Source organism: Protopterus annectens, chromosome 10.part0 (assembly GCF_019279795.1).
Source record: "Protopterus annectens isolate FY-2018-M chromosome 10.part0, PAN1.0, whole genome shotgun sequence".
NCBI lineage: Eukaryota > Metazoa > Chordata > Ceratodontiformes > Protopteridae > Protopterus > Protopterus annectens.
The window spans coordinates 1,622,132,669-1,622,150,329 of NC_056744.1; the positions used below are offsets into that span (position 1 = coordinate 1,622,132,669).

Here is a 17,661-nt window from a genome sequence, read left to right on the forward strand (position 1 = left end):
AAGAAGAGATAACCTGAATACATTGTGTACTGCACATCATTCACACACCCAATCAAATCATGCCCACTCTCTGCATGAGAAGCTTCTGTATTCAGTGGTGAACAGCATTGTTAACAGCAAACGAAACAGCAGTAATAATGGCTGTGGATGACATAATGATATTGGGTAGGGACTTCTTTCGCTGTTGACCTAGGTTCAAGTAACACATCAGGCATAAAAAGCCAGCTGGGGGAGAATACAGTAGCCGGATGACACAAAGCTTCCCTTCTGACAGGGTATTGTGAGCTCACCTCACTGTAGGTGTAGCCCCCAGAAAAAGAGGGGGACTACTTTCACAAGGAGCAAAAAGGGAAAGCAATACACCAAGACAAGACAAGACTGCTCTGCAGTACATAATCACATCCACATAGGGCTGCATGCACATGAAACCCATGACTGTGTTTACTGCACCACCAGCTTTCACTCCACTACTAGCTGCCCTTAAATTCAGGTACTAAAAAGGTACAATTCCCAGTGGAAAGCAAACCTCCCCAAACCAGTGAAATGGGGTACAAGGTGTCAGGAAAAGGAGCAAAAAAAGGACCAAGGATGGTTCCAGACACTGACAGGTATAAGGTCAGTAAAGCAGGTCCTTCATGCAAAATAAACCTACAACACATCAGATTTTGTATCACAATAAAATGGAATGAACTGGTGAACATTTCAATTATATACATTCAAACAGCTGCCTTACCAGAGGAGTCTTCCTCGATATTTTCATATTGTAACAACCTGTCCAACAAAAAGCTGTAGGAAAAAATGTAATTGCAGATGAAATATATTAATAAGAAACATTCAAGGTCAACACTTGCAAAAATCAAAACACGCACACGAAATGGTAAAAATGTTTGTCACCTTTTATCCCGAGAAACCTTAAGCAGTTTTCGTTGTGCCCTCCTTAGTTCCTCCTGAAAACATTCCTGCTCCTGAAGATACAAAAAACAAACACATGACAGCAGCCAGGTGGAGAGACAGACATGCAAAATATAAAACAAAATGTGGCATTGTGCATGAATTTCCACATTAAAATTCATACAAGTAAAACATTTATGGGGAATAGTACAATTCGTGCAGACTGTTATCTCATACTACAGACTTGCATTGCACCTCAAAAAATGTACCCCAAAAATATAAAACTGCAACACCTATAACTGAAAAAAAAAATGTACTTCCATGTATATGTACACAAAGCACATGGTTAGCTCTTCATTATGTCAGTCATAAACAGGTTACACAGTGCATAAGAAATGTGAAAACAGCTTGCACTTCACAAACCTGCATTTTACACCACTTAAAATTCAGAAGAGTATAACGGACCCTGCTATGTTATACAGATTGAAGATGGTGGCATTGACAAAAAGGCAGGAGTCACAGCTGGAAGTGGAAGAGTTAAAGATATTAAGATTTGCATGGAGTGTGACGAGGATGGACAAGATTAGGAATCTGTATATTAAAGGGTCAGCTCAGGTTGGACGGGTTTGGAGACAAAGCCAGAGAGGCGAGATTGCATTGGTTTGGACATGTGCTGAGAAGGAATACTGGGTGTATTGGGAAAAGGATGCTAAGGATGGAGATGATAGGTCTTCCTCTTAACCTAAGATAAGGTTTATGGATGTGGTGAGAGAGGACATGCAGGTTGGTTGGTGTGACAGAGCAAGATGCAGAGGACAAGAATAAATGGAAACAGATGATCCGCTGTGGTGACCCCTAACGGGAACAGCCAGAAAAAGAAAGAAGATAAAGTAGCACAATACAAGCAAAAGTGGGGATGCAAATGCAATATCAAGAAATGCAAGACTTGCACAAGCACACATCCAATTAATAAAAAGTATAGATACTGTAACAGGATTCCAAATGCAATATCATGCGGTACACATTCATTTTTTGAAAACAATAGGGCACCATGGTAGGTAAGTGAGGTCCCAAATGTAAGCACTCATTCAATGTGGGAATGCAGTAAGGAAGGCTGATGAACGCAGGAAGGAACATCACCAGCAGATAATGAGAAGTTATTATTGTTATTTACCAACAAATGAGGAGATCTCATTATGTCCCAATTGGGATATTAAGTGTGTTTCTGGATATTACATTAGTATAGTCAGCATCACAAACAAAAAAAAAAAAAAAAGCATTTTTGTGTGTACATTCATGAGAAAAGAACACAGACGAAAGTTATGACGGCAACATAATTACCTCAAAGGAACCCAGAGACCTCAAGTGGGCATCAAAACTTTGAAAAAATACAAGAAAGTTTGATGCTGCACGGCAAGCAAGTCAGTGGAACAAGCAAGTACTACCACTAGACTGAAAAGGTGATAAATGGTTAGAAAAGTCCACCTAAGGGGAGGCCGCAGAGCTAAAAACTAACTGAAATGAACTGAGGAATGCTCAATAGGACATCCTCTCAAAAAAAAAAAAAAAAAAAAAAGGCTAGGTGAAAGTAGGAAAATAAAGTAACTACATGATGATTAAAGCAGCCAAATTTTTGATACTTCTAAGGGGCATTCATAAAATTTTAACAGAAAATCTCAGCAGCAAGGTTCTCATTACTGGGCAAGATAGATACCCATGGCTGAGGTCCAAAAGCTGAAAGAGTCATCAGTAATATGCAGTTTATTTTGAAAACATTTTATAACAGTGGCACAATCTGAACAAGATATACCAAAGTTAAAATAGGAAAAGAAAAATGTAAATTTACTGGCAAGGAATGGAAAGAGATCAGAAAAGGACATCTCTTTCTTTCACTGGAAACCAATTTATTTATTTATTTAACATTTGTTAACCAAGAAAGTCTGACTTGGAACAAAGCCAATTTTCAGCGGAGGCCCAGGGAGAAATGCTCCAGATGTTTCCATTAGTACTAGACAGTGATGTGCACTCATTACAGCCAGGATGATAAAGCTACATATATTTTTAATAGACTGAAGAGATTTTAATTTTCTAGTACATGAAGGAACAAAAAGTGTTGAACCATATTCAAGATGAGATAATAAAGTACCTTTGTCTACCTCTCAGGTGAAATAAAATGAGATACACTTAAATACTTCGGTTTCTGTCCAAAATGAAACTGAAATGAAAGCAACTCAACTAAAGAAATAGTTACATATGTAAAGTGGCAAATGGCTTCAACAGGAACACCAACAGAGTTGTTAACACAGATATGAGAACAAAAGAATCCGGATTTAATGCCAAAGATCACAGATTTAGTTTTCATAGTACTAAGTAACATTCGTTTAGGACAGAAACTACAGTTTAAAAGGTCAGCTTCAAGTGTAGTTTTCATACGTGGCATGGAGAAGAATGACAAATAACCGTATTGTTACTTTAAAGAATTACCTGGACTTCAAGAAGGTCAGATGAAAGGGAGTTACTAATGATGGAGAACAGTGATGGAGCTAAAACTGAACCTTCAGGACCACTCTCATCTAATGAAACAGAACATGAAAATACATTTTCAACACGATGAATTGTGCAATAGAGGATTTAAAAAACAGTTCATGTCAACACTAAAATGAACAAGGAATAGCTGGGAGTTTAGTAAAACATGATCTACAAAGCACTTGTGAGATTAATTCTGTAAATGGTTTTGGAACATTTCATCAGTTAGACAAGTTACAATGGCTGATACAGGTTAGAGAACACAGATTTTGAATCACACAGGGATGCAGCCATGACTGAGATACCACTGACCTGGGTTCAACTGACAGGCCCAAGACTGCAAGAGTCTGCTGGGGAGTTAGAATTAAGCAACCAATATTGGCTTGCCCATTTCAGACAAAGGGCTGCCCAACACCCCAAAAGGGTGAAGGAACAGGGTCTCCAGAAACAAAGGGATCCCATGACAGTACAGTGCAGCACCAAGCAAAATGAACAAGGGAGCAGAAGCACAAGTTGGTAGTGCGTAAAATGACTCACATTGCTGCATCCTAAATCTGTGAAAAGTAGGAACATTAAAGTGCATATAAAAAATCCTCAAAGGCACTACATGAAAGCCAACTGGGAACAATACTCTCCTCCTAATGCATTAAAAACAAGCCATTGTTACTGAAAATGTATTTCCTTCCTCAGAAATAAACTCCCATTAAAGGTGACATCACCAGATGGAATGGAGGGAAACAAAGTAGTAATAGTGAACACCAACATTTCAGTCTAGAATGTGCTTCTTTAAGGAATTTTATACTCTGATTTTCTATGACAACATCTGCAAGTACAAAAGGATTTACAATATTCCTAGTATCACTGCTCAGCAAATGGCTGATCTGCCTCTAGCCCTAGCCTTACCAGTGGCAACACTGCTACACTTTCTAGTACAACAGTAAAAAATGCCACATACACTACTACTCCAAATTTGCATATCATCACCTTACTTTGCTACCAGTTATAGCATATTGTCCGCTTAAAAAAAAAAAAAAACATTCCAGCATCAGACTTACATAGATAAGGAATTTCAACTTGCGTTTCAGGTTTCTGTACTTTCGTTTATAGTCTACCTCCGTTTCAGGCTGCCCATTCATTACTAAAAAGAGACAAAAAAAAAAAAACACACAGATTAACACACATATACATCTTATTTTCCCCTCTGCAGCACAAAAAACTCATTTGTAAATACAGAGAAATGTTAGATTGCCATTTTCCAGTGTGTGAACAGTTCCCAGGATGCTCCTGGATATTCTATAACACATATGGATAGCACAATTGTGTTGCGGTTAGTGTTACTACCTCACAGCTTTTGACTGTCAAGTTTAGTTCCCAGCTAGGTGTCTTCTGTGTGGAAGTGTGGAGTATACATTCCCTCTCCATATCTCTCAGGATTTAGCCATGTTCTCTGGCTTCCTCTCATTTCAAAGGCAAAGTCAAAATGGCAAACCTCTATGCTGCCCACTGGTCCATGCAGCGTACATGTGTTCAGCAAAGGACCGTCACACCATTCAGGATTAATTCTCTGACTTATGCCCACTGCTTGTGGTGGCAAGCTCCAGCTCCCCTGCGATTCTGAACAGAATACAGTGAACATCAAAAAGTTAATGAAAAGCAAATTTATACCTGCTTAAGAGTTCAGTGGCATTGTAGCTTCAACAAATGAACCCAGCAGTAACAGAGGGCTATAATTTTCTCTGTTCTATTTGGGTAACAGAACATACAATGAAGTACAACATCAAAGCCACCTGTACCTTACATTACAAGCACTGATTTAACAGCTAGGCCAAGAAAAAATGTCAATATCCACATTTTACTGAAAATGTAAATTATCTCAAAATGATTAAAACAAATAAATACACATTTAAAATGTATGCAATATTACCATGCAGGTAAAGATGACATTTTTGTGAACATTTTTTAGGGCCGCAATTCTAGAAGACATCTCCCACTATTCCTTTTTGCACTCTTTCTAGATTCAGACATCTGCAATGGTTGGGTTGGTACCTCCTCCTGCAACTAGGGCTCCACTAGACAGACACAGCATGAAGTGTGACACTTGTGCACTGGCCCAGTAATCAAGGAGCCTCAATCCTCACCACAAGTACCAGTGAAGGGTGTGCACATTGGGAAGGATAACAAGTACACACACACAGTAAAAGCACAAACTTCCCTTAAGAGCACACAGAGATCACAGTCAGTCTGGTGTTTTCTCCCCTTCTCTCCCGATACCCAATAAGACTCCCCACTGGCACAGCTATAGGGTACAGATCTCAGCCTAGTGTTCAAGCCAAAACCTCCAGCACCCCCTCTGTCCAACCAGTGCTTCATGTCCCAGCCCAAATAGCTGGTTCACACACACACACACACACACACACACACACACACACACACACACACACACACACACACACACCTTGAGATACGAGTTATATACAAGCACACAGACACGCCTGGGGTAGGCTGGCACAGGTTCTCCGGCTATGCCCTCTTTCTGTTCAGTAGAAATCACTGCCACCAACCACTATTATCAGCTACTATAAGGCCCTTCCCAAAGGGTGACCAATTTCACTGTGTAATACTTCTGTTATCCAAATAGTAAGTGTGACCCAGGGCTAAAGCTATTGGAGTGGCTTGGACAGCATCACTAAACACATGTAAGTACTCTAGAGATTAAATTACCTCCACACAAAACAGCCACAGTTGAAAGGTTTAAAAATATTTAATAATAAATAAAAACAAAAGACAATACTTAGTACTTAACACAATGACAGAGATCACAGGAAACTGTAAAATAATACTGTAGAATAGCCCGACACAACTATAGCAAACAGACTAATCTGACTATTTCTATCCATCTCCAACAGAAATCACTGTTCTAAATAAAATATCTTACAGAGCAAAGACAGAGTGCTGGCGAGTTGATGTGTTCATATTCAGATGAAATCCAAAATGCTTAATTCTCCCTCTCTGAGAAAGTCTTAAATTGATAATAGTGCCGCTGACTCATTTCACATATCATTCTTGACACTTTTCTGGTTCCCAGGCTAATTCAAAATTTACATTTCTTTTTGTAGTCTTGCACCTGGCCAGGAAGCCACAGCAATAAAATACATTTTACATGTAAAATAAACTAATTAACTCTTGTCCTAAGACAACAGAAAGAATTCCTTAGTCCAGACATCCTGTCTCCATGCTTTGAGATCAGTCATAAAATGCTTTATTTTATCAGCTTTCTTCCAGCAGGGTGCACTGTGGTTACATTTGTGAAGCTCAGAACATACAGTTTAATCCTAACATATAGTTCTCTTTACATCTGTAGAACAAGCCTGTGGATTACAATTTTTACAATGACACAGAATTATTTACATAATTCTATCTAGCTAGGCTGGCAGCCTTCACATATCCGCCCCCCCCCCCTCGGAGAACTCAAGCTAGTTTTTCAAGTGACCCTTGAGAAACATTGCTTGAGAAGGTTAGGTCTTGAGTATACCTTACCCCATTCCCTGTCTTGAGAGCCCATCTGCGTTGGCATTGCTAATCCCACTGTGGTGTTGCACTGATATATATGCTTGCAACCATAGGCTCCATCTTAGCAACTTGGCATTTTGCTGGCTGGCTCAGTGTAACCATGTTAGGGGATTGTGATCTGTAACTACAGTGAATTTTTTTCCATACAGATAAGGATGACGTTTCTGCAGTGCCCACACTATGGCTAGACATTTCTTTTCTACAGCTGCATAGCATTCCTCCCTGGGTTGAAGCCGATGACTGAGAAAAAACACTGGGTGCTCTTCTCCCTCTGAAGAAATCTGGCTAAAGTACAGCCCCCATCCTGTGGTTCGGAGTATCCACCTGCACAACAAATTATTTGCTGTAATCTGGACTGGCTAAGACAGGAGGTCCTCCCAAGGCTTCAAGTTTGTGGAATGCCTGCTCACATGCTGAGGTCCATACTACCTTATTGGGCCTGTTTTTCCTTTTCAGATCTGTTAGGGGAGCAGCTATGGTACTAAAACTGGCGACAAACTTTCTGTAGTACCCTGCTGTCCCTAAGAATGCCCTCACCTGCTTTTTGGTAACAGGTGCAGGCCATGCCTGACTGGCTTCCACTTTGGCAGATTCTGGCCTGATCTTATCACTCCCCCACTCTATGCTCAAGGTAGGAGACTTCTGCCATATCCATCTGACATTTGCTTAGCTTAATTGTTAACCCTGCCATCTGTAGTCTACTATTTAATTTCCTGTAGTCCACACAGAACCTGGTGCTGCTATCCTTCTTTGGTACCAGCACCACTGGAGAGGCTCAGGGAATGTTGGACTCCAATTACCCCTAGGTCCAACATTTCCTGTATCTCCTCCCTCAGAGTCTATTTGACTCTCTCAGGCACCCTATAAGGGGCCTGCCCAATAGGTCTTTGGGGTCCTGTATCCACCTGGTGCAGCACCAGGTGGATGCACCCTGGTTTCCCAGTGAACATGTCCCCAAACTCCTGTAACACTGCTCAGATTTCTCAAACCTGGATAGTAGATAGCTGCTGGGACATTGCTACCCCTTCCACTGATGTGTCAGTCCAAGCCTCACTGAGGAGATCAGTCACCAGATGTGCCTTAGACTCTTGCTGCAATCCACTGCAAATACACATCACAAGGGCCTCCCTATCATGATAAGGTTTCATCAACTTAACATGGTACAAGTTTTTCCCTGCCTAGCAGTTCTACCATGTAGTTATAACGTACCTTTCTTAACACCTTGTAGGGTCCCTCCCAAGCTGCAGCTTGTTGTGTCTGACAGGAATGAGAACCATTACCTGCTGCCCTAACAGCATACTCGCTAGCTCGAGCATTCCCGTCATACCAGACCTTTTTCTGCTGATGGGCTTCTGCCAGGTTCTCCTGGGCCAAGCTCATGAGTTCCTTGAGCCTTGTCCTGAGGTTTAGGATATATGCCACAACAGACTCCTGGTGGGATTCACACTCACCTTCCACTCATCACAAGCAACTCAAAGGGTGAAAAACCTGTAGATTCCTGGGAACCTCTCTGTAAGCAAACAGATGGGGCAAATATTTGTCCCACTCCCTCTTAAAACTGGTCTGCAAATGCCCATGGCATGGACTTGATTGTAGAGTTTAACCTCTCAACACCATTAGTCTGGGGGTGGTAGGGACGGTCTTCAGGTGCTTCACCCCACAGTACTTTCATGTCAGACCTGCTGGCTTGTCTGTGGAATTGGCACCTCTGTCAGTCAGTATTTCATTTGGGAAACCTACCCTGCTGAAAACCTCTAACAAAGCATTTGCCACCTTTTCTGTTTCAATGGAGGACAAAGCCACTGCCTCAGGGTATCTTGTAGCATAATCTACTACCACTAGGATATACTTTTTCCCCTGTGGAACTTGGGGTACTCAGATGCCTCACAATATCCATAGCTACCCTCTGAAATGGCTCCTCAATCACAGGCAATAAAATCCTCCAAAGCTAGTAACGAAAAAAAAAATCGCCACCGATTCTAAAGACAACCACAAAGCATTCTATAGCTATGTCAAGAATCTCAATGGAAACACTCAGATCTGCTCTGAGTTACAGCACAATGGCACTAAATAAACAGAACCAACAGATATTGCCAACATCCTGGCAGATAGGTTCAGTGCCAACTTTACCCCACTCTCACCCGCTAAAGGGCCCATCTCTATACCGGAAGAATACAAAGTTCCTGTAATCATGGCTGCACATGTAAAAAACACTCTCCAAAGCCAACACAGCATCCATGGGACCTGACAACATCCCAAACTGAGTTCTACACGAACTGCAGAATGAACTGGCACCCCACCTAAGCACCATGTTCAATCATAGCCTCACCTCAGGCTTTGCGCCTACTGAATGGTGCACAGCAACAAGTTATTCCACTCCACAAATGGGGAGCCACCAAGGACACCAGGAACTACCACTCCATTAGCCTAATGAGCCTGGTCTGCAAGGCTATGGAACGTATCATCATGGATTTTCTACACAAAGACACTGGTAATCTCCAAACTCTGGACCCCACCCAGTTCAGGTTTGTAAAAGGCAGATCATGTCTCCTAAACCTGACAGACTTCTTTGAAGCAGTCACCAAAGCCATAGATGAGTGTAAGGTGGTTCACACAGCCTATTTAGATCTCACCAAGACTTTTCACACCATCCCCCACTCTGGAATTATAAATAAACTAGGTATAAATCTCTATGTCACAAGATGGGTTGCCAGCTGGCTCACTGACAGAACCCACACTGTGAAAGTAGCAGACTACAAATCAGACTTCAGACCAGTGACAAGTGGAGTACCACAAGGTTCGATCCAGGGTCCTCTCCTTTTTGGCATCTACTTTTCTGACGTACAGGCTAACACAGAAGGTCTTTGGCTAACTAAGTTCGCAGACTACTGCAAACTAGGAGCCATAAATGAAAACTCCTAACAATGTGGACATCCTACAAAAGGGCCTCAGAGACAGATGTCTGGTGTCAAAGCCATGGCCTCAAGCTCAATACTAAAAAGTTGATTGTCATCCCCTTTGGTAAAGGTACCCATGAGCTACCACATAGGGTGTAGTCTACTTAACACCAAAAGTGTAATAAGAGACCTTGGGACACATGTGGACAGTAGTCTCTCCTTTGATAATTACATCGCCACAGTGGTCAGGAAATCCTTCTACGTGGCACACCATCACAAAAGGCTTCTCATCCAGGAAATGTTCCCCTCTACTCGTCACTCATTAGACCCATTATAGAGTACAATGCCCCTTTTGGTACGTACCTCGCAAGACATCTACAACAACTGGAAAGGCTGCAAAAATACCTCACAAAGAGGATTACTGGCCTCAAACAGATGCCCTATGCAGACAGACAGTCTCAAAAAACTCCAGCTTTACTCAGTTACATATCGCCTACTCAAAGGCGATCTCTGCCCAACATACAAAGCTATGTCAAACCCAGAGCTGTTGGACATGCTCCACTTAAAGAAATCCCAATTCTTCGGAGCTACACGCTCTAGGGACCTAAACCTGGTCACCACATTAAACAGAACATGCTGGAGGGACAGAGTCCGGTCTCAGAGACTTCCCATACTCTGGAACAAACTACCTATCTATATTAAACAAAGCTCCTCATTAGCACTCTTCAAGAAAAGTCTTGATGATTGGATGGGAAATAGGAAATTCACCCTGGGGATCACCTCTGTTGCTCTGCTCGACATTGGCACAGGAAAATAAATTTTCTTGGGTGGCGAAAGCCAGGATACCTTTTTGGCTAGGCTTATATAGGCCCTAGGGCCAATAGCCTAGTACCTACCTATGAACATTTTGGCATGGAATCGTTGGACATAAAAACTTAAAGAGTCAGACAATTTATAAAGTAGTTTAATACACATAACTCAAGTACTATATACTTATATACTCAAAATGTATTACCCTATCACCTTTTCATCATTAATGATTTTCAACTTTGTGATATTACAAGCAATGAAAACTGAAGCAGCGAGGGTTAATCTATCCAAAACTGCAACTTGTATACATCAATGGCAAATTATCTGACAGCCTGCTTCATATTTCAAAATTAAAAAAAAAAAATACATACAAACTAAAAACAAGAACTTTGCTCACTCTTCTGTGACCTGGAATAAATATTTGATAATTTGCCAGTCTCTTCTGCCGGATCAATGACAGCAAGAGTATATAGGAGATTCTTATTTGACATAATTATCTACCTTTACAGTAACAGCGCTGCTAAAGTAAAGAAAGCATCAAAAACAATTACACTGTTACAAGAGGATTCTAACAAGGATGTGTTTTGGCACTCAACTTGTTTATAATATACATCAATGTAATAATAACAACACTATGCAAAGAAAAAAAACTGATGTACCAAAAAAGAAATAAGCAATCTATAGAACTCCAGGTGATTTACCTAGCATTAATCCTAAAAAGACATATTAGAATTGGAGAAAAATATAAATGTATTGGATTTTAATAATATACAATTAATTTCTTTTTCCTGCAGCTGAATACAATATTCTGTTTTTTAAAAAAAAAATCAGCGATTAAGTATGCTTAGATCTGCAAGTAATACAGCTTGACGTAGTGAAGCAACAGACACTACAGAGGTTGTGATTTCCCCACAGAACCTTGCACAACGTTCTGCAACTGTGAGCCCCTTCTGTAGTACGTTTACAAATTATTGGCTGTTGCGCAACACTTCCCCAGAGAACCTCACCCAAACACACTATGGCAATGCCCCAGCTGCTCCTCAGGAAATTATGTTACTTTATTCTGGTGAAATGATATATTACTAAGTAGAACAAAAAACACTCAATTGTTTGATTAAAAACTGCAGCTTACTATACTGATCAACATTTGGTATTTGTGGCAACTGTAATTTACACTGACTGTAGTTTTGAGGTTATAAGAAATAACACTTAAAGGGGAAATGGTAAGCAGCTCGGTGAAAATAAATGAAAGCTTGACACTGACAAAAGTGAACATCTTTGCAGGTAACTGCAATCTTGGCAGCCTTAGTACTATTATAAAAGTGTACAATTCAATTTATTAATGTAAAGGTAGTCAATGCATTTTTGTAAGGCTAAATTCAGTTAACTGAAAGCATGTAAGATGTTCTTAACATCTGAGAGGGAAACAGAGATATGATAAGGGCAGATGGTACCTGTGCAAGGGGGAAACATAGGCTCTAGCTTGCACTTTCAGTATGATAAAAATTTAACTTTAGGTAAAGCCTGTGGGTGTAGCTGTCTACTTGGTGAAAAATACCCATATAGAGAATAACCTCCCTTTCCGAAAAGTGAATATACTTTTATGTGTTTGTAAGTTACATGGGGTTGGGGTTTGAAAAAGTATTTAATTTCTTGAGTATTTTTACTGAATTTTACTATATAGTCTGGATAAATGTGACATTGGTTCAAAGAGATGCCAAGCAGTAAATGCATACATCAGCCTGCCAAACATTAACATATGCATATAAGTCAAGTTAGAAAAGCAAATGTCATGCAGAATGTGCGACTGCCCTATCAATTTTATCATGGAATGTCAATGGCACTGTAGATGTAGACAAAAAACAAACAGTACTAAATTATATCAAGTATAGGGTGCAAATAGCAATGTTACAGGATACATCTGGATACAAATGACCATGCAAATTTGGCAAAGAAAGGACTTTAAAATGGATTTTCAGCAGAGTACAGGGAAAAATAAAAAGGAGTACTTTGAAAGGGGCTCCATTAGTGACAAAAGATGAAAAAGACAATTTCAGACTTGTGGTACTAAAGCGTTACTGGTAAGGAATGAGGACTATATTGGCAAGTATTTACATTCCACATAAAACTACTGTAATGAACTTAGAGAATTTTGGGAGAAATAATTAGCTTTCACCATGGATTATTATTAATGGGTGGGAACTAGAACCTAAATTGCAATAGTGAGACTTTTGTGGGACCTAGAAAAGAGGCTAGATTTCTGAAGAAATACAGAGGAATACCAGGAATGGAATATGCAAATTTACCAGTAGGACCTTGTGCAGAATTTACATATTCCCCAAGATAGAATAATTGGGGAGAAATTATATTTCACTGGAGCATGGGTATTTAATTGAAAGCTTTGAAACAGATCTGGTAATTATTTCAGATCATGCAACAATAAAAAGATTACGATGCATAGACATTTTCACTTCCCTACTTAAGAGTAAGGACTTAAGGACGGATAAGGGAAAGAAGTTGAAAGTTATTAGGGAAAACTATTTTTTTTTTTTAGAATGGATAGTTAGTGAATGGGATAAAATGAAAATGGAGTTTAAAAATATGGTAGAAACAAGAAAGAAAAAAAGTAGCAACCGGAATTATTTAGGGTTGTCACAGGTTAAAGTGCTACAAAAGAAGGGGAATCTCATAAAACAAGAGGTGCAACTGTGTGTTAAAGGCAAAATAATGGAATATTTGGATAATATGCATAAGTTAAGCAAGTATTTATAAAAACAGCTCCAGAGCGCAAAACCTCTTAGGACAATGACTTAAACAGCAAAAAAGACGTTGTTAGACTTGGAAAACTGATCAGAAAACTAACCAGAGATCCTTCAGAGGTATTAAGAGTTATTTCAGAAATTCTGTATAAAGCAGAAAAATTGTAACACAAGAAAAAGCCCAAATGGAAATATTTATAGAAAATTTAACTATGCCACAATTACAGCAAGATGAGGATAAAGAATTAATAGCCAAGATAGGAAGGGATGTGATAAACAGTGATGTATAATCAACCTGAAAGTTTTCAGGAATAGATGTTATTCCAGTGGATGTTAGGAGAGAAGAAAGTTAAATATCTTGAAGGGTACATTTAACAATATTTTAACAGGAGGTACCAGCATCTTAGAAGAATGCTGTGGTGGCTGTATTACCAAAGTAGTTAAAGACCCCTCAGACCTAACTTCATATAGACCAATTCCAATTTTAAACTAACATGTTTATACGATTACTAGACTTCCAAGATGGTGGCACAATGAGGACTAGACATTCAAGATGGCAGCACAATGAGTGATACCTTAACTTCATCTCTCCCAGTCTGAAAACAGGAAATTCAGAGGAGAGACAGTGAATTTGTCTTTTTGGGTAAATTTCCATTACTGGTTAGTAAATATACTGCCTGGATGTCAAAGAAAAAAATCAGAGAACCTGAAAGACAGTAAATCACAAAAGGTGAGGAGAAAACACTGTCAGGGAAGAATCCTACCTCTGTTCAAGCTCCAAGTTTGGTGCAAGATATGACTTCCAGCAATCCACAATAAAATAAAATGTGCTCAGAGCCGATTAAAATAAATGAAACAGTGATGGTGTATATCAACTGAAATAAAAGGAAGCTTTAAACAGATATTCAGATGTTCTGATAAAACTGCAGCAATCTGAGGTCGAAATGAAGAAAAGGCTATCCAAGTGTAACACTGTTCAAGAAGAGACGTTTCAAAAAATGGTAGAATTAGAGGACAAAGCACATGGGGAAACCTGAGATTTTCTGATGTAGCAGAGAAACTGGAACAGACAATATTCATTTTATGAAAGTACTGGTATTCCACAGCAGGAGTTGTTCAAATAACCTGGCCATGAGACAGTAGCCAAGAACTGAGTTAGTAAAGATGCAATTCTACCAGCAGAAAGAGAGCCGATTCTGAAAAAACCTGTGGCAAAAGGGCAAAGTACAAAACTGTTATTCTTTTGATAATAAAGCTTGGAAAGACTGCCAGTGAACCATTTCCAATGATCTTGGAAAATGTTTGACAGAAAGAAAGAAAAACACAGGACTTGACTAGAAGAACTGGCAGCACATTAGAAATGAACCAGAGACTGGAGATGGGACAGGAAGACCACCAAGAAAAAAATAACTTGGAAATTAATGAATAAATGTGGTACTACAAAGCATCAACCGCATTTGTGAAATATAAAAACTGGAAATACTGGACTTTAACTTTTGTTAAACTTGCAGGGGACTCCAAAGCATTTGCCCTGCTTCATGACCGTAATGTGTGGAGATCATTAAAGGGAAGGGAAAGAGGCAAGAACTAAAAATTGTTTTATTTACAGTTAACAGTATTTTTATGAAACATTTCATGGCATAAACTGAATGTTATATAGTAATGCATTTTCACTTAATTTTCTGTGTTATAAGGATACTAAAACAAACACCCTCTTTTTCCTTCTTTTTTAGTTTTAAGAAATGCAGACATTACAACTTAAATGGAGGAAAAGCCTGAACAAAAGCATGTTAAGACAATAGTCTATAATATTGGGTTGTTGAGGTGGGGTTGGGGTGTAAAAGTATATACAAAGTAAGAGTGGACATGTTATTACTTTTGCATAGAGGAGTGACTGGATTAAGGCCATTGCTTGATTTAACAAGTTTTAAATAGAAGCAAGTAAATAAAGATTACACTGAATGTAATAAAAAGTGTTCCTTTAGCAAGTAATTGTTCATAATGTAACATGAAAAGCTTGTATAGCTGAAGGCAGCTATGTATCAGCGACTATGTATCTGGTTCTTAAGTTTCTATACAGAAAGGCTGATAAGAGGGTGATACCACTTTAATGCTAAAAGTTAAAAATATAAGTTTTTTTTTTTTTTTTTTTTTTTAAAAACACATCTGGGGCAGGAATAGAGAAGACAAAAATAGACAATACTTAGTGCAACTACAATCACAAGCTGTACCATGCATCTTAGCATGGATAACCTTACTTATAGCCAATCAAAGCCTGTCACAGTGTAGCTGTCAATCTGGGACAATTGTTCCTATTAGGAAGGATAAACTTCATTATTTGAAGATGTACATAGTTGTGTGTATTTGTATTACGTTAATAAGTTATGAAGGTGTTTTGGGGGGTTTCATTAAAACAAAAAGTCTTGTAAGATGTGACATCGCTTCAAATGGACATGGCAAGAAATAACTGTATAAAAGATGAACCTGCCAAAACTAGTGCAAGTATGTAATACAAAGGCTGAAAATAGACATATTAAAAACAAGTTATACATAACAGGTTGGAACATAATGACAACACTTTCCATATTATTTTGGAACATGAATGGTCATACATATAGAAAAAACAGCAGTAAACTATATTAAGAAACACAGAGCGGAAATAGCTATACTACATGAGACAGATTTGGAAAACAAAGCATGTTATTTGATAATGAAAGGATTTCAGAATGGTTATTCAGCAGAGTAACTGGGCAAAGGAAAAGGGGAGTACTTATGTTAATTGCTAGAGGAGCTCCAATAGTGAGAAGAAAAAAAAAAAAATATATATATATATATATATATATATATATATATATATATATATATATATATATATATATAAATCACGGTAGATGAAAATTTTGGGAGAAATAGTCATCTTTCAGCAAGGAATATTAGTTGTATTACTGGAATTTGATTTGCAACAGTGAGGATGTAGCTGGGGGGCCTAGAAAGGAAAATGTAACAAAAGGGGGTAGATTTTCGAAGAACTTTATGAAAATATTTGGTATGCAAGATGTGAATTCAGTAAAGGATCTGAGAGAGAATTTACACATTAATCCTCAAGGTTCAATGACCGGGCTAGGCAGAAATTATATTTCACAGAAGCATGTGCATTTAATTGAAAGCTTCATACACATCCACTGTTTCAGATCTCGTGCCAATAATAACCAAGGTAAGAATTGCAAGGTAATGAAGCAAAGATAAGAAACCAGCACTTCCCCCACCTATCTGTTGAAAAGAGGAACTTAAGGTATGGGCAGTGGTAATTACTTGGGAAGACAGAAATTTCTCCAGAAGATATAGCTAGGAAGTGGAATAAAATGAAAGTGGAGTTTAAAAATATGGTAGAAATAAAAAAAAAACAAAACAAACAAATAAAGAGAGCTATGGTTAAGAATTAAACAAGAATTATTTAGCGGGACTGACAAAGGTTTAAGTATTGCAGAATAAGGGGAACCACACAACCTAAGAGGAGGCGCAAATGCAGTATACTAAAGAAAAAATAAGATGCTACACAGATAATATGCATGAATTTAAAAAGACTGCTGTTAAGAAACTGTTAAACTTAAACACAACGACTCAGGCAACAGAAAGTAGAAAGGTTGTTGGCAAGCTTAGGGAGCCTAAAACAAGGAAAATTACAGGATATTGGTCAGGCAACAGAAAGTAGAAAGGTTGTTGGCAAGCTTAGGGAGCCTAAAACAAGGAAAATTACAGGATATTGGAAATATTTCAGAAATTTTCTTAAAATCTGTATAAAGCAGAAATATGGAAATCAAGAAATAGCACAAAAGGAAATACTTATGGAAGAATTAAATATGCCAAAGTTAGAAGTTGATTGTCAATTATTAACAGTTAGAATAGGAGTAGACGAGATATAAATGGTGATGTATAACTAATCTTCAGGAAAGACTCCAGGAATAGATGGCATTCTTGTGCAGGTTTGGAAGCCAGGAAGAAAGAAAGTGATAAAGTTCTGGAAGGCTTTGTTTAACAGTATTTTAAAAGGAGAGGAAGCATCAACATCCTGAAAATAAGCTGTGGTGGCTATAATACCTGAAGATGGTAAAGAGCCATCAGATCTAACTTCACATAAGCTTCAATTCTAAACCATGAGTTCGAAGTATTTATGTCTATAATGACAAAGAATGGCAAGGTGTTAGTGG

General features: G+C 38.7%; 1 protein-coding gene across 4 annotated transcripts in view; it reads right to left on the reverse strand.

The window, feature by feature from the left end:
- The window catches only part of INO80E (INO80 complex subunit E), a 118,319-nt gene that overhangs the window by 81,601 nt on the left and 19,057 nt on the right, over positions 1 to 17,661 (reverse strand). The window contains exons 1-4 of one of the 4 annotated variants that reach the window (XM_044086309.1): positions 4,907 to 5,022; positions 4,473 to 4,555; positions 895 to 965; positions 734 to 786 (exon numbers count right to left, since the gene is read on the reverse strand). In XM_044086309.1, coding sequence (XP_043942244.1) covers positions 734 to 786; positions 895 to 965; positions 4,473 to 4,555; positions 4,907 to 4,940 — 241 coding nt within the window. In that variant the 5' untranslated portion in view covers positions 4,941 to 5,022. The other 3 variants (XM_044086306.1, XM_044086308.1, XM_044086307.1) reach the window with 3 other exon arrangements.